Genomic DNA, 27,280 nt, shown 5'->3' with positions numbered 1-27,280 from the left:
CCCTCCCGCGCGCCGAATAAAGAACGCTTAGAGCGGGCGGAGGGAGAAGAGAAGGAAGAAGTCGCCGAGCGCGGTTAAATCTCTCCCCTCCGCCCGTAAATTCGACTCAAGCGGGGCCCGCCGTACCTTGGCAGGAGCAAGAAAAAAAAAAAAAGACGAGACGGTGACCCAGGAGCTCGCTCTATGTAAGATTGCCTGCTGGTGGGGCTTATAACCGTACCAGGATGGCCGAGTGGTTAAGGCGTTGGACTTAAGATCCAATGGACGCATGTCCGCGTGGGTTCGAACCCCACTCCTGGTAATGGCTTTTTTTCTGCCCGGCTCCTCTTAAATTAAAGAGGAAACGGAGAAAACACCGCAGAAGATGTCAGGTGAGGCTTCTGCCTTTGAACGGACGCCCGGCAGGACGTAGCCGCCATTTGAGCGAGTCCTCCTCCGCCTCCTCCCGCTGGGTGCCGCTTCTCTGCAACGATAACCGAAAGCAAAGCCAGGTTGGGTTGCACGAAAATGAATTCGCGTCATTTTCCCGGGGCTCCGTGTAAACATATGAACGAAGCCGCTTCTCTTCTCCCCCTCCTCCACTTCCTTCCCTCCACTCTGTGCAAAGCGTGGTGGATAAGGGGTGCAGGAATCACCGACTTTAAAGCGTCCATACGACAAAAAAAAAAAAAAAATGACAATTTTAAAAGGGTTTGATCAGGGAGGCCAAGGGACTGTTTATTTCGGTGGTCTTCAGTTGTGTTGGACTACAACTACCATAATCTCTGGCCAGCCCAACTACCCATAATCTAATTTCACCTGGAGAGCATCGGAACAGAGACGAACAATTTTCTTACAGAATCTCTAGAAAGATAACTGCAAGCAGTTTGATTTTCATTCAAACAAATAATAGGAATGTTGGTTTTTTTGGGGGGGAGGGCATTCCTATATCTTTCCTTTTCCCTCTGCCCTATCAGTAAAGGATAATATTTGTAGCTCAGAGTTGAAATGGGGGGTTCTTGGTGTTCTGTGAGCTTGCTTTGTTGTCTTGCAGAGGTTTCATTACCCAAACTAGGTAACATCATTACTGTTTAGGAGATAGCCCACACTAAAGAGGCTGACACCTTTCTAACAAAGGCCTCTTACCTCAGAAGTTTTTATGTTGGAAACACTTTACTTTGAACCAGTGGTGAAATCCAAATTTTTTTACTACCGGTTCTGTGGGCGTGGGTTGGTGGGTGTGGTAGGGGAAGGATACTGCAAAATCTCCATTCCCACCCCACTCCAGGGCAAGGATACTGCAAAATCCCCATTCCCTCCCCACTTCTGGGGGAAAGATATTGCAAAATCTCCATTCCCATCCCACTCTGGGGCCAGCCAGAGGTGGCATTGGCGGATTCTCCGAACTACTCAAAATTTCCGCTGCTGGTTCTCCGAACTGCTCAAAATTTCCACTACCGGTTCTCCAGAACCTGTCAGAACCTGCTGGATTTCACTCCTACTTTGAACTCCTGGTTGACCTTGGCAGATCCGCAAAAAAAAACCCACGGTGGAATCTGATTGCATTCAGATCATTATATTGTGTTATATTGCACATATATATGTTATATCATACATTATTTTGTAAATAAAATGATAAAACATACCCTAATTATGTGATGCATCATTAATTTCCGGTTCCCATTTACTTAGGACTACCTGTCTTTGTATTCTCACTTTCCCAATGTTTTCAGTGAGGGACAAGAAGGATGGAGGACTGAGAATAATGGAGGTGATCATAGGATGGGTTGATGGGTTTTATTGTGATTTTATTGTCTTTCCTTGAGTTTATGAGAAGACCATATAAAAAAAGTAAAAAATAAATAAATGTCTTGGCCTGGCTCTCATGATAAGGCCTTGATACAATATGAGGTCTGCAATTAAAATGATACATGAGGGAAGTATCTAAATAGAAAGAATGAAGTCCAGAAATATCAATGTGATGATACATCGGTGATGATCCATTGATTAATCAATTTATATTGTGAAGCCTGTCATGGAGTCTTAATTATGAATAGCAAAAAGTATAGCATGAGACAATTGACAATAACAGTTGGCATTTAATAATGAAGGAGACCAATTCTTGCAACTTAATCACCTTTACTTAATATTTCCCCCTATGGGTGAGGATTAGTCTGACAATTCAATTGGGCTATGGCTAAACCATAAAGAGCCATTCTGTATATTAATGAATGAAATAATGTATATTATTGTTTAGGAGGATGTAAATGTTTTATGTTAATACTTCTGCTGTAGGCCAACATATGCCAACATGACTCTGCTAGTGGTCTTTCTTTGGGAGAAGACATTGGTTTTATTTTTATTTTCTTTTATTTATTTATTAGAACAGTGTTTGTCATCTTCAGCAACTTTAATCTGGGTGGACTTTAATTCCTAGAATTCTCCAAGCAGGGGAATTCTGGGAGTTGAAGTGTGGACATTCTCTAAATAGTGATTTAGCAAATGAGCCAGATAAAAACAAATTTCCTTTAAAAAAGATATTTGGGCAAGTATAAGCTTTACACATAGTATAAACATAACTACACATTTAACCAGATACATGATTTGGCTCCTTACTTCTCAGAGATATGCCCCGATGGTAATACTGAGAACAGAGCAGTCTGTCCCATTTAGTACCATTTACTATAAACATTTGTCAGTTTTAGAAACAGACTCAACATTTAGATAGTATTTGTTCCAGGGTAAAATGTGTGGCTTCAGCAAATAAAGAAAAAAAATATATTTAGAGGAGTGACCCCTAGTGGCCCTTTGTGGTTATGAAAACTTTACAAATGCTTTGGGAATCAAGGATTTGCAATTTGGGCAAAATGTCCATGAATTAACATACATACATACATTGAAGTGCTCCAGAATTGTTCATCACAACAGTATAGTATAAAAAGCAAGTTTTTGTTTGGAAGGAGAAACAGAAGAGTTTGAAATGTACAACGAACTCTCATTTTGCTTGAAACATTTTGAAACCCACTGCAATTTTTTTTACTGGTAGTCCTCGATTTATGACCACAATTGAGCCCAGCATTTCTGTTACTAGGGGAGAATTTGTTAAGTGAGTTTTGCCCCGTTTTACGACTTTTCTTGCCACAGTTGTTAAGTGAATCACTGCCCTTGTTAAATTAATAACACAGTTGTTAAGTGAACCTGTTTTTCCCAGACTTTGCTTGTCAGAAGGTCGTAAAAGGTGATCACATGACTCTGGGGCACTGCAACTGTCATAAATATGAGTCAGTTGCCAAGCATCTGAATTTTGATCACATGACCATGGAAATGCTATAACGGTGGTAAGTGTAAAAAACAGTCATAAGTCACTTTTTCAGTGATGTCTATGGAGATTCTCAGTCATCCAGGTCATGGTTGTCTCAAAGGGCCTTTTTTACAGGGCCCTCAAAGGGCCCTGTACACCGCCCTGAGTCCTTCGGGAGAAGGGCGGTATAGAAATAAAATTATTTATTTATTTATTTATTTATTTTTTTTGGGACTTCCATTCTCCACCATCCAGTCAGAGCTGAAGAAGCTTCTTGGATAAGAAGTAAAACGTCTTCAAAGAAAAACCAGAAAGTCCAGTCGCCTCTTGAAAAAAAAGCACCTTTTGGTTTTTCAATGATGTGGTAACTTTGAAAGAAGACTGATAAACCAACTGTTGTAAATCGAGATGTAAATGTATAGGTGTCATTCACATTCCAGTGAGACTTGGCTTTCCTTTCCAGAGACAGCTTCATTTTGCCAGATTCTACCTTAATTAGATTAGAATGAGGCTTCTCCCACCTCACAGCCTTCAGGGGATTGCTAGAGTTACCGGTGGCCAGTTTTTATTTATTTATTTTGTGTCCAGATCAAACCTTAAACTACCGAAATGAGGCCATCTTTTTGGCTTCATCATTGGCCAGAAACAAATAACTTTCAGTGGATACTACTGTAGTAATCCACACACCAACAAGTGGGCCAGACTCTGCGTCTGTCCACATTTACACAGTGTGTTATTATCCTCCAGCAACCTCCACTTAGGAACTCCCATCCTCAACCTATTCAATGTCCTTCAAGTAACACAGGGGCGATCGGATCCCTCAGCCATGTCAGCAGGGCCGGATTTAGATGAAAAGAGGCCCTAGGCTATTCCACTTATGAGACCCTTTCACCTATAGTGAAAGTGTAATTTTAATTTTGCTAACAATTTGAATGTAGGCCCCTCTTGATCTTGAGGCCCTAGGCTGAAGCCTAGTTAGCCTATAGGAAAATCCGGCCCTGCATGTCAGTTATAAAGGCAGATGGATTGCCAAGCACCCGAATTTTGTTCACAAGACTGTGGGGCCACTGCAGCAGCTATTAACTTTGGCTAAAATTGGTAAATTCATTCAATGCCATCGTAATTTCAAACGGTCACTGAAAGAACTGTCGAAAGTTGAGGATTACCTATATCTATTTCGTTGGAAGATGTTGTGTAGGTAGTCTGTTTCCTTTTTCTGATATTCTGGGTTGCTGCAGTGCATTTATATTCCTCTGAAAAATGTTCTTACACAGCTCCTCTTGTGGGAGATTGCTTACTACTTTACCAAAGTAGTAAGAAGCACTTGGTTAGTGTAGGTTGTTTTTTTTGATAGATTTGTGTTTCTGATTTGCCATCATCTCCTCTGCTGATAAGGATACCCAGGAAAAGGTAGCATGTTGTTGTTTTATTCTCTCCTTGTGACCTTTAGTGCTTTGAAGCTGTTGTTGATGGAGGTAGTCCTCGGCTTATAACAATTTGTTTAGTGACCGTTTGAAGTAGAAAAAAAGTGATTTATGACCATTTTTCACATTATGACTGTTGCAGCATTCCCACGGTCATGTGATCAACATTTGGTTGCTTGGCAACTGGCATATATTTATGACAATTGCATTGCCCCAGGGTCATGTGATCACCTTTTGTAACCTTCCCAACTGGCTTCCGACAAGTCAAGTCAATGGGAGAAGCCAGTTTCACTTAACAACTGCATGATTCACTTAACAAGGTCATTTGCTTAATAACAGTGACAAAAAAAGTTGTAAAATGAGGCACAACTCACTTAACAACTGTCCCATTTTGGGCTCGATTGTGATCATAAGTCGAGGATTACCTGTAGTCTCAGGTATCTTCTCCAATTGCTTTTCTATCATGATGAAGGTATCATCTACATACTGGGTCCATACTTTTGGTTATAGGTATGAGAGTGCTATAGTTTCTAGACACTGCATCATGGTCTTTGATATTGTAGAAAGTTAGCACTCACCCGTCTCCTAGAAGAATGAAATATTCTAGGAAATATTAAAAAGGCAGAATATTATATTTCCCTGGATGAGAAAAGGAGAAACATGATTTAAAACACAAAGCAGCTCCCTGCAGCTCCCTGCCCCCACTTCAGCTCCAGGGTGATGGGATTAAGACCTTCACCCTCAGGACATGATATGATTAGCCCTCACTCAAGATCCAAACTAGGACAAAGCCATTAAGCCATAACAATAATTGCCCAAAGCCCCTTTATTACATCACCCAGCAAGATTCAACCAAGCCTGGGACTCAAGGCAATCTACAAAGTTACCTACTGCATGGCCCCATGGGAGTCTGACAACCAATCAGAATACATTTCTTACACAGGAACAGGAAGCTCCAAGGCGGGGCCCAAGAGAGGGTATAAATCTCTCTCTCTCTCTCTTTCATCCATGTGTTCAATTGCCCAGGATGTCAAACCATGTGGTCCTGTCCACCATTAAACCATCTTTCCAAACAGTCTCCATGTTTCCAGTGTCTTTCTCCCCACTTAGAACCAAACTAGATGGACATTTCTTCCAACACTATGAATCGTGAGAATGGTGATCGCATGGGTTTGTTGATATATTTATCCATCAAACTGAAAATAATTAGACAGTGGTTGATGAGATCCATGATTCTTGGTATTTCATATATTTGGCTAGATCAGATGTGTTGTGCAATATCCTGCATGGATTCTTTTACTCGTTCTTTATCTATGGATGTGAAGAATTCTGTATCTTCAAATGAAACTATAATTTCAACTTCTATTTTTAGGACTTTTGATTTAATAGAGGCACTATATTGGGGAGTTTTAATGGTATGTGTGAAAGGCCTTGGGAGATGGGGGAAAACATGCTGCCTAGGAAAGATCAGATAGTGGGGTGGAGGGGGCAGGGAGTTAGCCTGCAGCTGCATAACAAGTCGAAAAAGAAATCCAGAAAGGATCCTCTCTATCTTATGGCTGTGAAAAGAGATGGTGGGATATTTATACGGTGTTTTCAAACTTGCAAGATTCTACAAGTAGTCCTCAACCGAAAAGGAGATGCCTATGTAATTATTTTCACCGCACAAAGTGCCTTTTTCCTGAACGTCTACGGAGATTCTGACTCATCCAAGTCATGGTTGTCCCAAAGGTGCTTTTTCAAGAAGCAACTGGACTTTCTGGTTTTTCTTTGAAGACGTTTCGCTTCTCATCCAAGAAGCTCCTTCAGCTCTTCTGAAGAGTTGAAGGAACTTCTTGGCTGAGAAGCGAAACGTCTTCAAAGGAAAACCAGAAAGCCCAGTTGCTTCTTGAAAAAGCACCTTTGGGACTTTTCCACTGGGACGTTTGACTTCCCAATCTTGCCTATACAAGCCCTGGGATTTCTTAGTGGTCTCCCATCCAAGGACTAATCAGGCCATCTTTTGTTCGTTTTTAATTCCCCAAAGTCATCATTAGGATGCTCTCCGTGTGTGCGTGCGTGCGGAGCTTTCTCTCCTGGCAGGATTCGGTGACATCGACTTCGGACCAGCGGCAACACCTTCGGCTGAGGGAAAGGCCAGCGGCCCCGGTGATTGACAAGACGAGCGATCACGTGGCTCCTGTCACGCCACCTCCCTCCGCCGGAGCGCAGGTCTGCTCTACAAGGGCGGGGTGACCGAGAGGATAAGAGCGCGGGCCCGCCGAAACAAACTTCCCAGCGCAGCGGAAAGTTCGCCGAAAGAGTTCAATGCCCGGAGTTGCGGGCGGAGGTTCTTCGCCTCCTTCAGCTACAACACGCTTCTCTTTCCCTTTGCAGCGGAGGCCGCCGAGCAGCCGGGGCCAAAGCCGAGATAACTTTTCCCGGAGTTCCCCCACTCTTCCCTGCTCCGCTCTGCCTTCACCTAATAACAAAGGGGGCCGGGACGAGCCGAGGGACCGCCCCGTCGCCACCGCCCCCTTCCTCTAAAAGTTGAGCTTGCCCGGCTGGTGAGAGGCGCTTCCCTCCCTCCTTCCCTCTTTCCTTAGGGCGAAGCAGCCGGTGGAAGCGGAGGAGAGAAGCGGGCAAAAAAGGGTTCGCGGGGCTGCAACAAAAGACCAGCCGAGCTCGTCGGGAGAAAGTTTGGCTTTGCTTTTAGCGACTTGTTTAATAAGCAGCGGGGGCGGTTTGCCTTTGGCGTGTGCTTTCTCCAGGGGCGCTTTGGGGTTTTCTTTTGGAAGTTTTTTTTTTGGGGGGGGGGGAAGTCTTTAGAAAAAGAGCGAAGCCGCAGCAAAACCGCCACGGAGCGAACCTGAGGCTCGACCGTCCGGCGCACACCAAAGTCTCAGCCTCCTCCTCCTCCTCCCTCCCCCCCACCCTCCGGCAGGTAAGCTGGTGAATAATTGACGGTGAAGGGAAAAGGGGAAGGAAAAAAAAAAAAAAAAGCAACGCGATTCCTCCAGGCGGAGGGCTGGGAGGACAAAAGGACACCCGAAGAATTCACTTCTCTCTTCCCAACTTCTCTCCCGCCGCCGAACTGTAATTGAGTCTCGCTTTTTTTGGGGGGGGGTACTTTCCTTTGAGTAATTGCTACGGGTGTGGGGGGGGGGTGATCTTAGCTTAGGGTAAAGCCAGAGGTTGGGAGCTGAGCGGATTTCGCTGCCAAGTGACAACTTTTGTGGAGAAGTTTTGCTCCACGTGGGAACTGCACTTTTATTATGAATTTGGCTTACTTAGTCGGTCTCAGCGTTCCTTTTAAGAACTTCTCTGACTCTTGAATGTTTGGAATTTCTTTCCCCCTCCTTATCCTGGCTTCCTTGTAGCAAATGAAAGAGGCGAGACCTTTACATTGTTATCTTTGAGAAGGACCTTTTGGGTGCAATTAGACTAAGCAACCTAACTCTTCAAAAGCCCCCCCCCCCCTTCCTTCCCTTTGGCATAAACTTGAGTGATCTGACTTCGTGCTGTTAAATGTTTTATTTAGAATGATCTAGGGAACTCTTCCCTTTGAGCGCATTTTGTGGGATTTATTACCTACCTGTAGTGTTGGTGACAGATGTTGGAGACTGAGATACCAAACACAACCTGTAAAACTCTGGGCAGCCGCTAGTCAGCACTAAATCATCTCTTTGCTGCCATCAAGTGATGCCCAGATTTTTGTAGCCTTTTTTAAAATGCAAATAGCTTTCATTGGGTTGTGATTTATGCTACATAAAGGTTAGTTGCCTTCGAATCAAGTTTAACTCCTGCTGACTCTATGGATTTCTTTAAAGTTTTTTTTTTTTGAGAGGTGGGCAGAGTTGACCTCTGTTAACCTCTTGATAAATAGTAAATTTCTGCAAATTGATTTCTTGTCCCACTCACTTTTAGATTTCTTGGGATGTCAAAACTATTTATCAGGTCTCAGAAGAAAAACATTTGCATGCATTTTGGGGGAAGGGACAGGTAACAGTCCTGAGACTTAACCTTAGCCATGTCATTGGTACTTCCTGAATTGCTTTAATATGGGAGGAAACACCACTGGAAGTACAGCTTCTGTTTGTGATCCAGTTGCACTGCAGCCTTCCCCAACCCTCCAGATTTCTTTGACTTCAATTCCCAGAATTCCAAAATTCTGGAGTGCACCAGTTTGGAGAAGGCTACTGTAAAGTGAGTGAAAAAGACAGCTGTTGCTTTCACTTGAAGTGGAAAGTAATTGCAATCCTCTTTATCATCCATCTTAGTCCGCCTCCTTCCTGATACATATCTGGAGGGTTTTTTTGGATAGTCACTGGTTATTTTAAGGAAGAATAGCATGACCTAATCTCTGTTGGAGTTTTCTAATTTAAAATCCTTGCAAGTTCTGGTTGCAAGTAGGGTGGAACCTGAGTATAGGCATTAACTTGCTTGCTCTGGAGTGTTTGAAGGACCTCAGAAAAGACTGAAGTGGGCTTCTGTTGGATGGGAAGGCAAAATAATAATAACTTGAGTAAGAGCTTGGCTCTGTTGCTAAGTTTGAGGGGGGGCCTTTAAAATATTTTCTGGAAGAAAGTCACAGTGACACATTTGAATGAGCAACTGGAGTATCCATTACATGCTGTATGCTTGTAGAAGAGTGTATCCACGCACATGTTGCTTGTAGAACTGGAAAGGGCTGAAAGGTAAATTGGGTGGAAATCAAATTCTGTGTAATGTGCAAAATCTGATTTGGATACTTCTCTTTGGTAATGGAAATGATCATGAGCTGAATAAAATTCTAAATTAAATTTCCTTATCTTAAACATTATTTCCATATCTTATTATTTGATCTGTTCCCTGTTTCCCATTGTAGTTGTATATTTATATTAGTAGAGATCTCCTGATTCATGTTTTTATTCCTAATATGACTTAAGTTACCCCAAGAAATTCTCCACTATATTCCCAGCCCCACTGAACTTTACGAGGTGTAATTGTATAAACATGATTCTGAGCCCTTGAAGAAGGGTGCAGAAAAGTATTAATCACACATTGTGCCTTTGCTAATGTATATAACTCCTATTTTATATAATTTAAATCAACAAATGTGAGGTTGATAATTAGTGTTTAGATAACTAATATTCCCCAATGTAACCTTGCAAGAGTTATCCAAACTCTCTAGACAGGATTTGGGTAGAGGGCAAAGTGCTTTCTTTGCTACTTTTTGTTAGTAACGAATCAGTCCTGCCACTCTAAACAGTTTTCTGGTCTATAGACATATAGAGCTAATGATAAAGAAAAATATGAGGTTGCAGGTTTGTCTATATTTTTATGGAAATATCCACCGGACTCCATTCAGAGAAATAATTGTGTACAATTACACTCCATATGTTGCATTAGAATGTATATGGAATACAATAAATACAGTATGTAGGTTCCAAAATAAGTATATTTATGTTTTTTGCATGTGTGTTTACATTTCAGATATTAATTTCATGACAGCCCAGAGTGTGAGTTCAGCATGCAGAGGTTTTAAATCTATATTGTGATCTTGAACTGGGAGAAAAAAGGATGGCTAAAGTTTTGGATATTGATAAAGGATCTGAGGGAGGTAACAATGAATTTAGCAACATTATTAAATCCAGATCTGGTAAGTTTCACTTACAAGTAAATTTTTTCTCCCTAGGGAACATTCCACTGTAAAAACAAAGGAAGTGCTATTTATTTGACTGGAATTGAAGGGCCAGAATGCATGTTATGTACAAGTGCATGCTGATGTCCCTTTAAACAGGAAAAACTTGTTTAAGAAGGGTGTGATTTGGAACAGAACAGCAGAAGTGCAGGGCAGAGCCTTTTAACTCTTTTTTTTTGTCCTCTGTCTTTTTGCCATTATCCCCATTTCTGCTGCTCTTTTTCACTCCCAAACAGTGTCCCATATTTGCAGTAGACGTACAGTATGTGTATTATACAGTGCTTTTGAGATAAATTTCAGTGCTTCAATTGACTTTTCCAATCTCTGATTTTAACAAAAAAAAAAAGGGGGGGGGGATCATGTTGTTGTGTATTGTGCAGTTTGTCTTTCTCGTTCCTTTCTGATTCATCTGCTTGTCAAAACTTTTGTCAGGGACTTGAATCCCTGCTTCAGTTTGACAAACCTCTTGAGGCAATTGTAATGTAATAATAATAATTACAGGCCTCTGCTTTTCTGCAGTGCAAGTCAAGTCTGTTTATTTAATCTCCTCCCCACTCCATATTCCGATTGCACTGGCTTTTATAAAGTGCCATATGTCCAGTGCGCCTTTATAGAATTATCTAGCAGCTTGTGCTGTTTGAGGCTTGGAAAATGTACTGTGTGCACTATTTAATACATTTAAATATACTAATGAGAGTAAAGGCTGCATAAATCTGCAGGGGCAATTTCATGGCTCACAACATATTGCCTTATTTCAAAACCAGAATTGTAGCAATGAGTGGGGAGGAAAGTTTTGTGCACATTTTGGATGTGGGGCTTTCTTGCTTCTCAAGGTTTCTCAAACTATGTTAACAAGGCAGAATTGCTTAAATTGAAAGAGCTCAGGTGTAAACTTGCACCATTCAAGGATCAGCCTAAAACCGTGATGGCGAACTTATGGCACATGTGCCACAGGTGGCATGCGGAGCCATATCTCCGGGCACGCGAGTTGTTGCTCTAGCTCAGCTCCAGCGTGCATGTGTGCACTGGTCAGTTGATTTTTGGCTGGCCCCGCCCACACTGCCCCTCCCCTCCCAGGAGTCTCCATGCAGCCCGTTTTGGATGCCAGGTAAGTACAGGGCTTGCGCGGAGGCTCTGGGATGGCGTTTTCGGCCTCTGGACAGCCTCCGGTGATGGGGGAGGCTGTTTTCACCCTCCCCAGGCTCCAGGAAAGCCTCTGGAGCCTGGGGAGGGTGAAAAACAGGCCTACCGGGCCTACCAGAAGTCTGGAAGTGAGCCATTTCCGGCCTCAAGGCTTCAGGGTGGCCTCCTAGGCCCAAAACGGCGCGCGAGGGGGGGTGTTTGTCATACGCACATGCACAGGGGAGTGCGGGGGGGGGGTTCGCATGTACATGCACGGGTGTGGGGCCCATGGGGGCATTGAATTTGGGTGTGGGCGTACGCACATGTGCTATTGCATGGGCACGCTTTCAGCACCTGAGGAAAAAAAGATTCGCCATCACTGGCCTAAGATAACTGATGTGCATTAATGCAGAAAATGTGGTTTTTGATAAAATGCTTTTTGATTCTTGAAAAGTAATTCTATTGAGTATGTTTTCTGTGAATATCTTCTCCTTATAACCTGATGATTTAAAATCTAAGCATTATTTTTCAGAACTTTATAATGGTATAGTTGGGTTAAAATCCAGTAAGATGTTAATACAAAGTACTCCTATTGATTAAAATAGTTTTCCTACCAAGTAGATGTGTGTAAAGTTCTTTCTTTCAACTGATTTAACCAGAAAGAAAGTGTTAAATTCTGTTTACAAACATCAAAATAAGTTTGCCTATCTTGTTTATTTATAAAATTTATAGTCTGCATCTTGCCATGAGGTGACTCTATCAACCTTTGTGGATTGTCCTGTCCTCAGTTTATTTATTCGTTTGTGTACCTGAAACATGAACCAAATCTTCAGGAGAATTTCTTAGGAAGCGTGATAGCTCATGAGCTTAAGATGCTGGGCTGACAATTACCAGGCTCATGTTCGAGACCCAGTTGTTGCTGCAGGATGGGATGAGCTCCTGTCACATGCTCCAGCCAACCCCGCAGTTTGAAAGCAGGCAACCACGTGTAGATACATGAGTATTACTTTGGTGGCCAAGTTCATGTGGATGTGAAAGGAGCCTCCATTGCCACTATTCCCCCAGGCAATGGTGACATCACTGTTCAATCCTTCCAATCCGGAAGCACTTCGATGATCCTGACTGTAGTAGTAGAAGAATTTCTTGATGGAAAAGTCTCCATACTTTATAGTATACTAGGCAACAAGTTAAAAACCTGTTGTCAAAATAGACATATGTATATTTGACCTTTATTCCACCTTCTTGTGCCAAAAAGTATATCTGAGAGAGGGCTAAAAATAAGAATGGGAATTCCAGCATAGAAATAAATGTGTTCAGTATTTAACATTGTTATATAGAAGTTATTCAATGTTTAAATTTTACTGTAATAATTCTCTTTGGTAAATTATATGTAAAGAAACTGGCTGATTTAATAGAAATATATATATATTTTCTTAGTTGTATATTTGTGCTAACTTTTCTGAAGACTCAGCTGCACAAATTTCAGCTCTCAGAATTCTGAATGAGCCTGCTAACTAGGGAATTCAGGCAGTTATGATCTGTACATTTGCAAAGTGTCTACATTGGGTGACCTCAGCAATCCTTTTCGGCCTGGCATTTTCATATACATTGACTACAGTACTCATAATTCAAGTGGGAATTTCAATGAAGTATATCTGGAGAAGGCAATGAAGTATGTCTGGAGAAGGAATTAGTGGATTATGTACAGAGTAATTGTATCTGTTAACTTGAATAATTGATAACTGCAAAACTTCCTGTTGTCATAGTACTGATCCCTGGAACTAATTGGGGCCTCCAGAAAATATTTAACTAGAGGTGGCTCAGCACAGAATATTTCTTAAACCAGGCTAGATTACGGATCCAGCTAGGCCAGTATTATCTGTTCTGCTTTCAACTGCTCTTGGTTCTCCTTTTAACTGATATCTGACCTTTTTAATTAGATACATCGTGAATCAAACAGGCAATTTTTGGGGGAGCAAATTGGTAGCTCTGTCATAAAACTAATGTTGCTCACCAAAAGAAATACTGGCTTGAAATCAAGTATGTACAGCAATAAAAAGTCCTTTCTCTTCTGCAGAGCAGTCTTATCAAACACAGATGGTCCCTTGACTTTTATAAATGGCTTTTTAGGAATGCAGGGGCTGAAGTGGGAGAAGGAGCCAAGAAAACTGCAGAATGAAAATGATTTCCTTCTCTGTTTTGGAACCAAATCATGATATTTACAATTAGTATTTTTCAAGCAAAACCTAAACAGTAACCATCTCTTTGAAACATGAGTATTATTACTTAGTAACATCATCAACAATCAAATGCACTTCTGGTATGTAGTTTGCTATCATTCTGGTGTATTTTGGTACAGCTACATAACTGAGCTACAAAAATCCAGGTAGCTACAGGATGGCATCACTGAACAAGAGTTTTCTGTTCCTCTTGTCTGCCGTTTTGTGATTGTTGGTTCTAGGAGTTATAGTGTGCCAATAGATAATTGAAATTCTTGTCAGACAAAGCTAAGTTGCTATTCTGAAACTAATATTTTATGTTACTAATTTTGGATGTTTTTTAAAGCAAGAAAGACCAGAGCCAGAGAGGTATGGAGGCTTAAAGCTTGTTTTTTGGCCATTGTGATCCCTATCTCCCTCTTGCAATGGATACATAAATAAATAAATAAATTATAAATAAACTTTATTGTCATTGTATGTGTATACACAGTATACACATACAACGAAATTTACTTGACACCCAAAGACCAGGTCCCACACACATAATCCCCAAACACACTCCCACCCACCACAATTCCCCACCCCTAAATCACCCAAACAGCCACACAACAGACCAAGTAATACTGTCCAATAGTTCACTGATGGTGGCCCTTTAGTTCATTGTTGAGTGCAATTATAGCTCTGGGATAAAAACTATTCAGAAAACGTGTGGTCCAAGTTTTAATTGTTCTGTATCTTCTGCCAGAAGGCAACAGTCCAAAAAGATTGTAAGCAGGATGGGAAGAGTCTCTGAGAATGTTATGCAACTTCCTCAAACAGCGAGATTTGAAGATGTTGTCCAGGGTTGGTAGCTGGAGTCCGATAATATTCTGGGCAGTTTTAATGATTCTCTGTAGAGCTTTTTTGTCCACTACAGAGCTGCTCCCATACTATGCAAGAATGGTCAGGACACTCTCAATGGTGCTGTGATAGTAGGACAGAAGTAGAAGTACATATAAGAACATTTTAAAAAAGAGATGCAAAATTGGAAAGCTTGATAGCAAGGTATAGGAAGGACTCCCTACGCACGGTCACTCAGGCACTCGTCACTTCCTGCCTGGACTACTGCAATGCTCTCTACATGGGGCTCCCCTTGGGGTGCACCTGGAGGCTCCAGTTGGTCCAGAATGCGGCCGCACGGGGGATTATGGGAGCGACGGGGCGCTCCCATGTGACACCTGTCCTGCGCGAGCTGCACTGGCTTCCTGTGGTCTTCCGGGTGCGCTTCAAGGTGTTGGTGACCACCTTTAAAGCGCTCCATGGCTTAGGGCCAGGGTATTTACGAGACCACCTTCTGCCGCCAATAGCCTCCCACCGGCCAGTTCGCTCACACAGAGAGGGCCTCTTCAGGGTGCCGTCGGCCAGACAATGTCGGCTGGCGACCCCCAGGGGGAGAGCCTTCTCTGTGGCGGCACCTGCCCTCTGGAACAACCTACCCAGAGATACGCACGATACCAGACCTCCGGACTTTTCGTCGGGCCCTGAAAACACATCTATTCCATCTAGCCAAGCTGGCTTGACCCTATCCTTACAGTTTTAAATTTATAATTGGTTTTAATTGGGTTATTTTAAATTGATGGCCAAAAGTATTTAATGTTTTTTAAATTGTTTTTAAATTTTATATGTTGTATTTTTACCATGGCTGTTCACCACCCTGAGTCCTGTGGGAGAAGGGCGGTATACAAATTAATTAATTAATTAAACAAACAAACAAACAAACAAACAAACAAACAAATAAATAAATAAATAAATAAATAAATAAATAAATTTATACCAGGTATGTGTGAAAACTATGTCTTCAGGCCAGTGGTGGTATTCTGCTGGTTCTAAATGGTAGTGGTGGCAACGGGAGGCTCTGCCCACTTGCCCGGACATCATCATGTCGCATTTTTTTACGCTCTGAGCATGCGCAGAAGGTCTTGCGCATGCACGAAAGTGGCACTTGCAAGTGAAGCAAGCGCGTGCTCACATTTGCAAACGGGTAGCAAAGGTAAGTGAATATACCACTGCTTCAGGTTCTAAAAGCTAATTGAAAAGTAGCTTTATGATGCTTCCAGTAGAGTAAGTAAACAACCAAGCTCGGAGAGCACCATGGACTCTCCAGTTTCTGGTGCTTATTGTTTGAACCTCTCTTAATAAGAAAAGTATGTGTCTGATCAATGATTTAGATAAGGGGTATCAAACTGATGGCCCATGGGCCAGATGCATCATGTGCAGGCTACGCCCACCCCAGCTCCGCAAATGGGAAAAACGTCGCGAAACATCACATGATGGCAACGTGACATGGCAAGTTTGACACCCGTGATTTAGATTTATTAAATGGGAAGAACTATCAGGAAAAACAATCTAATGTATGGGAAAAGTGAAGTTCATTTTCAGATAATTACAGTTGTTTCATGGGTATTCTTAGGATTTTTTTCAGGAGGAAAAACTACAGCATAGTATATGACTGATTTCACTGTGATTTTCTCAAGAAATAGAGAATCCGTTCTCTATTTTTTGCTCTGATTAATTGTTTTAGTAGCATCAAACTTTTGTGTAAATTTGATTATTTTGTATGATTGCTCAGGAAAAGAGTCATGTGTTCTAGCATAAGAACATTAGAAATGCCCTTATACAAAGTTACATCCTGGTGTTTAGGTGAGTTTTTCCCAATTGTACTTTAAACTCAAGAATTAACTCTGGGTCCTTAACTCTGCAAAGTGGAAACTTTTTCACTGAATGATCACCCTTCTGGCCATCTTTGAAATATACTGCTCAAAAAAATAAAGGGAACACAAGCAGAAGACATCCGAGATCTGAATGAATGAAATAGCCTTATTAAATACTTTGTTCTTTACATACAGTAGTTTATACACTGCTCAAACAACTAAAGGAACACAAAACTACTGTATGTAACGAACAAAGTATTTAATAAGGCTATTTCATTCATTCAGATCTCGGATGTCTTCTGCTTGTGTTCCCTTTATTTTTTGAGCCATGTATATTGAACATTCTTGAGAGTATAGCAGAATCTGATTCATTTCTTCTGCAATGTGGACAAAGGAATATAATTGGCTAATCATCATATTTGGTTAATCAAGACATAATAGTTCTCTTGAATAAAGTCTTCACAGGATGAAAACCATCAGGCTCTGAAATAGTTTTTTAGAATTAGTTCTTCTTGTAGCTATTATTATTGATAATATTAGGCAGAGGTGTTCTTGGTCAGACAAAAGGCAGATCAAGGAATTGCTAGCTGTCTTAATTGGCATCTACTGAGAAAGAAAATTGTTTTCTTTCATTTTGCTCAGCTTGCATTCCGCTGCAGACTCTCTGCTAGACTGTGATGTCTTTATAATACATTTTTACAAGAAAGAAACCATTAATTCTGAGCAGTAGCATACCATACCAGACTGCATCTTTGGCCTCCCCCTACATGTGTGAAATTCCCCAGAATGCTCAAGCTAACAAGACATTATTGAGAATTCTGGAGATGGAAATACACACATCTGAAGTATGCCATGGTGAGAGAAGGCTGCCATTTTGCCTCAACACCAGAAAAGAGGAAGTGGCTCCATCCAAAGTTAAAGAAGAAATCTGTGATCTTCTTTAAGCTAGTACATTCATGTCAGAACTGCCTTCAATAATAAACAGCACAAACTTTTACAATTCTTTCCTTGCAGACTTGCATCATGCTCATAAACTGATAGTATGCCTTTCCTTTTTTATACAATTTATTTTTTATGTTTTGGTTAAATAAACCAATTATGAACATTTCATATTTCCTAGAATTAAGCCCTGAATAGTAACAGAAAAGTATTCTGTGCTAATAATAATTTATGATTCATTAGTTCATTCTTTTTACCTGTTCCTCTTTCCTCTGTCCACTCTTAAGTTATGCATTATATTAACACTCTTTTTTACTTTAAGGAAAATGCTGATAGGATGGATTGCGCTTTTTATATGTAATGCTGTTCATACATTTGACTCTTCTGAACAAGACATACTTTTGGCAACTGCATGCCTAGGGCTGGGAATTTATGCAGTGTTAGCTGTGTCAAATGGCAATCGATTGCATATTGCTTGGATTCTTTGTAATAGAATTTCAGTAGAGCCTGCAGACAGAATTTCTCAGTCAGTTGTGTACAATATAATCAAACCTCTCTATTTCAAACTGTCATCTCGCCTACATGCTGTTTGTATGTTGTAATGGTCAGTTGGAATGACCTTGGGAGATGGGGAAGAGATGCTGCCTAGGGAATGATCAGAGGAGAGAGGCCTTAGCCTACATTTTGCATTTGCATACGGGCAAAGGAAAAAAACTTAAAAAAAAAACCCTCCCTAAATTATCAGATTGTAAAAGAGACAGCAGGTGATTTGTATTATTAAACTTGCGAGATTCTGTTAATCTATAGCCTTTCTATAAAATGAAGTGTTGATTTAGTTGTGTTGCCTGTCTGTTCTACTGGGAAGGTCTAAATTGGATCTATAATATTTGGAGTAGATGGATAGGTCAGATGGGAAGGAGAAATGAAACTTGTCTATGTAAAATCTCCTTTCAATCAAGCTTGACTTTAGGTGTCTTCAGAATATATCCATGGAGCTCTCCTAGCAACAGTACAGAAATAATTTGTCACTGTTGCCTTTTTGTATAATTTGGGGTTTTATTTTTATTTCTTAGTTTTATCTTGTAGCAATAAAGCAGGGGTGTCAAACTCACGGCCTGTGGGCTGGATGTGTCACATGTTGACCCCGCCTCTGCCCAGTTTAGTGAAGGGGGAAAAAGTCCCAATATGTCGCGTGATGCTGCCGTGACACCGCGAGTTTGACCCCCTGCAATAGAGGGATATTATAATATTATTATTAAGTAACCTCTTGCTATAATGAGCAAGAGGTTACTTAATCCAACACTGGGTCTGGTTTCTGTGCTCTTCTTTTTCTTTAACACATATACAGGATGCCAGGGGTGGGATTCAAAAATTTTAGTAACTGGTTCTCTGCCCGGTTGCTGGGTGGGCGTGGCCATGCTGGGCATGGCCTACTCGACCTCTGCACCATGGCGGGGGCGTTTTCACCCTCCCTAAGCTCTGGAGGCTTTCCTCAAGCCTCTGGGAGGGCAAAAATGACCTTCCCCAGGTTCCGGAGGCCTTCCGGAGGCCGGAAATGGGCTTGTTTCCAGACTTCTAGAACTTTCGGGAGGCCCGTTTTTTGCTCTCCCAGAGCCTCTGTGCAGGTGCTGCACTTACCTGGCATCCAAAATGGGCCACGTGGAGACTCCTGGGAGGGGCAGAGTGGGTGGGGCTAGCCAGTCCTTGCAACTACCGGTTCGGCAAACCAGATGTAAAATTAGCATCTGGTTTGCCCAAACTGGTCCGAACTGGCTGAATTCCACCCCTGCAGGATGCCCATATTGGACTGGATTCTCACATGGTGCAAAAACCTATTGCATAATTTGTTTAGGCTCATCATGTGTGAAACCCGATATTTGTGATTTGCTCAGTAAGCCACAGTTAAATAAACCACGGAATAAATTTATAGGCGAACCTATATATGCCCCCATATTTGTACTTTTCATATCTTAATCTTAGGGCTTCTGAACCTATTTAAAACATATGCTGTATATTGGAATTAAGATAGGAAATATTTCCTTCATCTCATCCTGAGTAATTGAATGTTGGCATGAAATGCCAGAAACCATTGGACTACTGTAAGCACATGCCCTCATTTTAAACATCCACTCCTAAGTGATATTGGCATACATGGGTTTAGTTAAGAAATTGAGTCCTTGGGGTAATGCTGTGGGGCACAAATATGTTTGCTGACATTTCCTGATGACATTGCTAGACTCTCTACCGCTCCTTGACTTTTTAAAAACATTATTTTAACTAAAAAGAGTAGGAAATTTGCCTGCTGCAGAGCAAAATGATAGCCTCCAGCGTGATTTTTATATGCAAAAAAGCCAAAGGGCGACCAATAAGCTTTCTCAGAGATTAAAAAGAATGATGATGTTCTGGTAGTTCAGTGCTTAGTTTAGAAGCCTTAAGAGGGAGCATCAGGAGAGCAGGTCATGCAATATTATGTACTTTTCAGTTGAACCAAACTAGTTTGCTGTAAATACGATTCACACACCATTCAGAGTTACAGTTTGTTTGGTAGCTCACAGCTGTCTAGATTCAGATAACACCATACGCAAACAAATCCCATGAAGGATTAGGGTGATATGTGAATCAGGTCCACATGTGTCTTTCTATGACCATTCCCTGTTATAGTTTTGCTTTGAAACGTCTAATTCTTGCTTCCTTCTGACATAATTCAACTATAAACATTTGCCTTTGGGATGCAACTTTATATTGTCATTGGTGTTTTAATATTGAAGTCTGCATTGGCTGCTAAAATGCCTATGTATAATTCTTCTCTCAAAATGGACAATTGGTTAGTATTTTCTTTTGTGAATTTTCCCTCCCTCTACCCCAGTTTGATTATGTAGACTTAAAAGATTGCCTGCTACAGTGTTGTTTACTGTGTGCCTCCCGGGAGTCAGTAACTGTTTCATGCTGAGTTGTAGGATGGACGGAAAGCATTATTGAAAGAAAGAATGCTGAATACCATTTCTTCCATGTTATTGTTTTCTCAGACTTGGTGAGTGTAATGTTAGATATTGCTTTGATGATTATATTCAAAACAAGACTTCTTTGTCCACGAGCAGGAAAAGTGAGTCAAATGAGATTCTAACTTTCCAATATTGCTAGCTTGATCATCGTTGCACATAACTATTCTCCCCTCTTTTTTTGTGTGTGTCTGTAGCCTACGAGGAGTCTTTTGTGAGACTTGGAAGCAAACATTTTAGGATTCAAGCATAAACATAAACACACTTTTATTTTTTATCTTTTTAAAATTTGGCCATTGATTTAATTTTCTTTTACAAGGTAGCTGCATTAAGATAATTCCAAGATACATAAAAAGCATAAGGGTACTCTTGGTTCCCTTTACTGAAATGTGTTGTTAATGAGGAGAGAGATTGCTTGGCACCATTGCAGAAAAAAAAAGACAAGAAAAATGAGTAAAAACCATTGAGATAAAGTAATAGCTTGATTCAGCATACATATAATGCGGCAAGAAACAAGTACACATACTATCAATGAACTTTAGCTTTTTGGAACATTATGTCAACAAGTACATGACCAAATAACATGTGATATGTGGAATATGAGGGAAAGGGCAATGGATGCACAGACTTCATTTTGGAAATGATTTCTTCCTTATACCTTGGGATAAGGCAAGAGTGGGCAACTATGGCTCCTTATAGCCTGTGGACTTCAACTCCCAGAATTCCTGAGCCAGCCATGCTTGAAGTTGAAGTCTACAGTTGTAAAGGGGCCATAGATGCCCACATCTAGGATGAGGTAACAGAAAAATGGGTCCTGTGGTATTTAAATCTGCATGGTCTTAAAACTGCTTCTACTTCATACATAATAATTAGAAATAGGAGGGTTTTTTTTGTAGAGAGAGAAACAAGGATGCATATTTCAGATAAAGATTTGTACTAATGATAGCAAGCTTGGATAATTGGATAAAGGTTTGAAGTGGGATTGTGCATTCATCCTGTTTATTTCTTTTATCATGTTCTTTGCATGTTTGGGAAAGTACTTGCTTTAGAATGTACATTCCTGCTTATGTATGAACGCAAAAACCTTTGGTTTAAAGTTTAAACCCTGTCTTCTCATTGGGATACAAAACCAGAATTGTTTCAAATTTGTGTACACTGAAACTCTGTGATAGTTACATTGTAACTTTTTAAAAGGCTTTCATTTATTAAGCTAAGACCACTTTATTTATTGGATAAGAATCCTTGAACCAGATGGTATCTATCATACTGTAGTATTCTATATATTTTATTTTTTGTGGTTTTTGTAATGGGAAAATATGCTATCCATGGATAGAAGAAATTAACAAATTTTTAAAAAATTGTTCAGGATTGGAAATTTTATTGTTTTCCTCTCCTTTGCAATTCAGTCATTCCAGTTTTAGTCATATTTGCATTCAGGCCTTTGAAATGGCATTATTCTTACTCAGCAGTTAAGCAGTCAAAGCTATCCAATTAAGCACTTATAAATAAGCCACTTATTCATCAGAGCTATGCTCGTTTTTGTATCAATTCATTTTTAATACTTCCATCTCCCATATGGAAAAGAAGATTTTGAAGTATAAATTGCTCACAAAGGGCCTGATATCATTGCAATAAAGAATGGAGGACCAGAAAGCATAAGTCAAAAGCCTTATGGTTGAGTGGTTTGTCTGCCTCAGAATGTGGTAGTTCACTTCATAGTCACATCTTTGCCTTTTTAAAACTTCCTGAATGGCCTTCTGAAGTAGCAAATGGATATTTGATACAACACTCTGTGCTTCTGTTCAGATTTTTGGAGCAGAATTAAAGGAGCAGAATATGAGCCACTGTGGCGCAGTGGTTAGAGTGCAGTACTGCAGGCTACTTCTGCTGATCACTGGCTGCCAGCAGTTTGGCAGATCGAATCTCACCAAGTTCAAGATTGACTCAGCCTTCCATCCTTCTGAGGTCGGTAAAACGAGGACCCAGATTGCTGGGGACAATATGCTGACTCTGTAAACCGCTTAGAGAGGGCTGTAAAGCACTATGAAGCGGAACATAAGTCTAAGTGCTGTTGCTAAGTGCTATTGCTAAAGAACATTTGGATCTCTCTTGTTTTTAGGACAGATCTATTCCAGTATTTATTTTTCCAGGTTGTTCCCTGGCCTAATTCATATGTATCACCTTGGCTTCCTTAGTCATTATTTTGGAAGCTGGAAGCCACATTTATCTGGAGTGTACCCACATTGGGTACATTTGGAATGGAACATTCTTCACTTGCCCCTTATGCAGACTTTCTTTGCATGATTAGATAGATTTGGCCCAGTGAAAGTCAATAGGCAATAAATAAAATGGCAAGAAAAAGCATGACTATTTGAAACCTTCCCTGTAATCATAGTGTCCCATTTTGTCCAAACTTTGAGTTTACCAGGGCAAGTACGGAATGAAAAGAAGGAAAGGGGGGAGCATGGGGGCTCAATGCTATCTGCCTTTTCATTTATAGGTTTAGCAAATCAAAATTGAATTTCTGAACTGGCCTAGTAATTCTGTTCTAGTTAGCAATTACTTCTTGGCCCTCAGTTCCTTTCTGTAACAAAGTGGTGAGGAAGTTAGAAAACATGAATGCCATGTTCATGCTGGTGCTTTCTGGATGAGTTGAGCTACAACCCCTCACAATTTGCAGACATTATGACCATTTGGAAGAATTGTTAAAAAAGCTCTCCATTTCTATTTTAGCTCGTTAAATTTTCTGCCAGTGCCCTGTCATATAATATTCTGTCTTGCATCATTACACTATTGATCCATCTAAATTATTTCTGTCAACACAATCTGATCTACCAAGTTTCCGGCAGGCATTTTTTCCAGTCCTACTTGGAGGAGACTGGAATTAAATTTGAGATTTTGTGCATGTGAATCAGAAGCTCTACCATTGACCTTCATGTTGAGCATATGTACTGTATGCGTTCTTGGAAAGCTGTACGAGTACAGCAATTTCCAGATTATGAAATAGAAATAGAAAACAACATTAGGATTGTAACCAGCAGGCTCCACTATAGTCATAACTCAAGGATTATCGTAATTGAATTGTTAACCCATATATCAATGGTTAAAGACTAGAGTGACAGTTAACTCAATAGATTATGTGTAAGTGTTGTGTTTATTCTTTGACTTATGCTCTGAGTAAAATAATAATTTTCAGACAGAGTCACATTTTTCTACAGCATAGAATAATCTCCATTTCAACCTTCTCATTTGATATTTCCCTTTGCTACCCACTCATAAAAGCAACTTACATGTCACTTTTTTAGGTGTAGTGCCCAAGTTAATTTTGCTGTGAAATGCTTCCCCATTCTGAAATAGTTTTCAAAGTGGTACCTGCAACAATGTATGTGTATTTATTTTGTATATTTATTTATTTATTTATTTATTTATTTATTTATTTATTTATTAATTTATTTATTATTTATTGGTTCGATTTATGTGCCGCCCTTCTCCGGAGACTCAGGGCAGCTTACAATGCATTAAGCAATAGCCTTCATACCTTTGTATATACCTGCTTAGTAGGGCTTTCCCCCCCCCAAAGCGGTGTTCTTTTTTATACAAAGTCAGCTTATTGCCCCCACAAATCGGGTTCTCATTTTACCTACCTCGAAAGGATGGAAGGCTGAGTCAACTTTGAGCCTGGTGATATTTGAACTTGCAGTAATTGCAGGCAGCTGGTGTTACTTAACAGTGCTTTAGTCTGCTGCGCCACCAAGGCGCTCTATCTATCTATCTATCTATCTATCTATCTATCTATCTATCTATCTATCTATCTATCTATTCAATAAATAAAGTTACAAGGCAAACCAATCCCCCAGCCCCACCTTTGAGGAAAAATAGAACTAAAACAAAAATGAAAGCAAATTGAAAAAAACAAAACAAAACTTGGGAACAAAAGAATATAACTTGAGATATATTTTGATAAATACATAAAATGTGTGCGCACACACACAATTTATTAATTATATCCTCACTCCCCAAGAGTGGTTCTGGCCAGCTAGAAGAACATTAAAAATAATAATAAATAAAGCTAAAAATATGAATCAAACATACATTCCAGCCGACAGCCATATCGTTCATTCCCAGGACATGAACATCTAATATTCAGGCTCACAAGCCCGGGGCAAAAATATTATATTACTTTAATTGTCTTTGATACTTGTGTCTTCAGTTGGATTCCCTAGTCATCAGTATCACCTTTTAAAATATTGCTGGTTACTTTTTGAGTCATTGGATAATTTCATAATTAACTCCTGCAGAACAGAATGAACTTCACTAACTTCCTGATTTTCATTATAAATAATAAGTGTTATAATTATATTTCCACAATAAAGTGTTCAATGGTGTAACAAAATAGAAGGACTTTTCTTTAATTCTGACTTAATAATAGGTGAGCCCTGAAATTACAATTTACATTTTCCCATAATCAAATAGGCTTTTGTCGAAAATATATTCTAAGCTTTAAGAACTAAGAGCTTTGTTTTAAAGTATCACCTGCAATATAGAAATAACTCAATTGTCTATAAACATTAATTATTGTAAATGTAAATATATCCAACATAAATGTAAATAAAAGCATAATGAAAGTAGGTAAAGGTTGGGCTAAAGATGATTATTATTAGATATTGGTACTGTTTGGTTATTTGTAATAGACCAGTAAGAGTGGTTGAATAACAACAAAAATATTACAGTCTTTGTGTGATTCATGGACCAATGATATAGTTGTGGTTTCATTGCTGCTCAGATCTGAAATGAGACTTTATATTCTTTAAATATCTATCTGTTATCTATCTTTCTATGTTAAAGTTTCTAAAGGTGCTTTTGATTGACATGACAACTGTAACTTGTGGTTATCTACTATTGAACATAGGATCTGAAAAATCAACAAGTTGTGGCTTGTTGGAAGAAGCCATTTAACCACTGAATTCAGTCCCTGCTCCATGCAGGAATCCAAAATGTCAGCAACAACTTGTTTACCAGCCTTTGAGTGAAGATAACCAATGAAGCCCCCCCCCCAATTGTCTGAGTAATTGGTTCCACTGTCAAACATGCCTTACTAATTCAGGCATTCAATAGCTTCAGTACAGAATACTGCTTTTTGAAAGTTGGGATCATTATTTCATGTCTTCCACTCTGAAATGATAGAGATCAGGTCTTTAGAGAGAGAGGGAGAGTGTGTGTGTACGACATTCCTTACAGGTACTGTCTTATCCTTTTTTCTTTTATCCTTTCTCTTATCCCTCCCAAAGTTTCTAGTTTCTTATTCTTCTACTCACAGGACTTATTTTCTAAAGCCCTGATTATATTTGTTGTCCTTTACTGAATAGATTTAATATGGTTTGTTTGAACATGTTGCGATGAGTTTATAGTTTGTTCAGAAGAGGCTGTCACTTCACATTCAACAGCTGCCTTAAACATGTCATGGACAGATGGTTTGTAGTACCTGTGCTATTTCTTGGTACATTCTTAAGTAGCCACAAGCCACACTTAACGTGCTGTCTGAACCCAAAGTAAATACGTTAATCTTCAACTTTTTCACCAATAAGGAAAATAGCATTCCTTCAAGAGTTGGTAGTGTTTTCTAATCTTGGGATGCTGAGCCAGGATCTGGTTTTCCTCATTCTTCAATGAGATTTGAACGTTTTCAAAATTAGCATTTCTGAATTAGCTTTTGAAGAGTTGGCGTTATTAAGCTGATGCCTTGATGCCTATTTCTGGTTTTTACTGGTGGCCTTTGACAGCCTTGGCACAGGTCTATGCAAAGTTTATAACCATTGAGGAGTAGAATTGTAATCAGTGTAGCAGGTGCCAGTCATCCTAGATTGACTAACTATCATTCACCCTTTGAATCATACCCTTGGATGCTCATTTCTGTCATTTGACATAGGTTAGTGAACCTCAGTATCTAAATGGATCATGGGAATCTTTGGAGTTTCCTCTCTCTGTAATTTACCATTCTGGTGCTGAAGGCTGAAATGTAAATTGGAAGCTATGAATTCATTCATATGATTGTGCAGTGTGGTAATGCATTAGTGAAGAGTCAGCTGGTGTCACTGATGGTTCTTCAGTCATATGATGCCAGCTGTCTGGTCTAAAAACTAAGAGGTTGCATGAGACCTAAAGTTAACAAATGAGAATTCTTGGGAATTGTGCCCAAAACATTTGTATCCACTTAGGTGGAAATAACTTTTTCTTGTCCATTTTATTGACATCATGCATAATTTTTTACACCACAATCACGTACCTTATGCTGGTTTCAGTTTTAATATTTTTTTCATAAATTTGTGATATAGTTCCAGGTTACCTCATTTCATCTTGAGACCAGATTTTTTTTAGAGCTGATGAGCCATATATATCTAATGGGAAGACGTACTTGCGAAAACAAGCGATGGTCATCTGTTGCTGAAAGCAGGCAGATGGGTGGGAGGTGCAAATGTCTACAAACATCACTGCTGAAAAGTATGAAAGTCTTTGAAGATTACCTGCAGGATTAGAGGGATTTCATCTGCCGAATTTTTTTAATACAGTATCTATCAAGGCATCTCTTCTCTTCCCTGCTCCATTTCTTCATCCTCTTAATCATTTTCCTCAAGTTTTGTTCATTTTCTTTTATCCATCTCCTGTTTTCCTTCCATCTCCAGGACAGCTGTCCTTTTCTGTTGTACTTTCTTTTTGTCTTATATATATTCTTTTGTGCTGTTTGTGCTGGAAGGTGGTAGACTATGTGTGTGTGTGTGTGTGTGTGTGTGTGTGTATGTGTAAATGGTTCGTTTCTGAGAAAGATAATTTATGCAGATGGGGAATGAATTTTAGAAATGTGCCATTCTTTATAGTGTATATAGTGTAATATAGTATATAGAGTAATACAGTGTAATTTCTGGCATTTGCATGTATATATATATGCAT

At 40.0% G+C, this 27,280-nt stretch overlaps 1 protein-coding gene and 1 non-coding gene across 2 annotated transcripts in view; both read left to right on the top strand.

Moving 5' to 3' along the window:
• Window positions 1-218: 218 nt before the first annotated feature.
• Window positions 219-301, top strand: TRNAL-UAA (transfer RNA leucine (anticodon UAA)). Its single transcript has one exon. It is a non-coding gene; the product is annotated as a tRNA-Leu (tRNA).
• Window positions 302-7,720: 7,419 nt separating this feature from the next.
• UTRN (utrophin) overlaps window positions 7,721-27,280 on the top strand; it is a 358,125-nt gene continuing 338,565 nt past the window's right edge. Inside the window, exons 1-2 of the mRNA XM_070932667.1 lie at window positions 7,721-7,779; window positions 10,159-10,324. Coding sequence (XP_070788768.1) covers window positions 10,246-10,324 — 79 coding nt within the window. The 5' untranslated portion in view covers window positions 7,721-7,779; window positions 10,159-10,245. The remainder of the gene's footprint in view (window positions 7,780-10,158; window positions 10,325-27,280) is intronic.

This window comes from Pituophis catenifer, unplaced genomic scaffold, assembly GCF_029215685.1.
Source record: "Pituophis catenifer annectens isolate HBS135680 unplaced genomic scaffold, rPitCat1.0.hap2 SCAF_1, whole genome shotgun sequence".
Classification (NCBI taxonomy): domain Eukaryota; kingdom Metazoa; phylum Chordata; class Lepidosauria; order Squamata; family Colubridae; genus Pituophis; species Pituophis catenifer.
The sequence above is the reverse complement of the archived record's forward strand: the minus strand, read 5'-3'. Positions and strand labels throughout refer to the sequence as shown.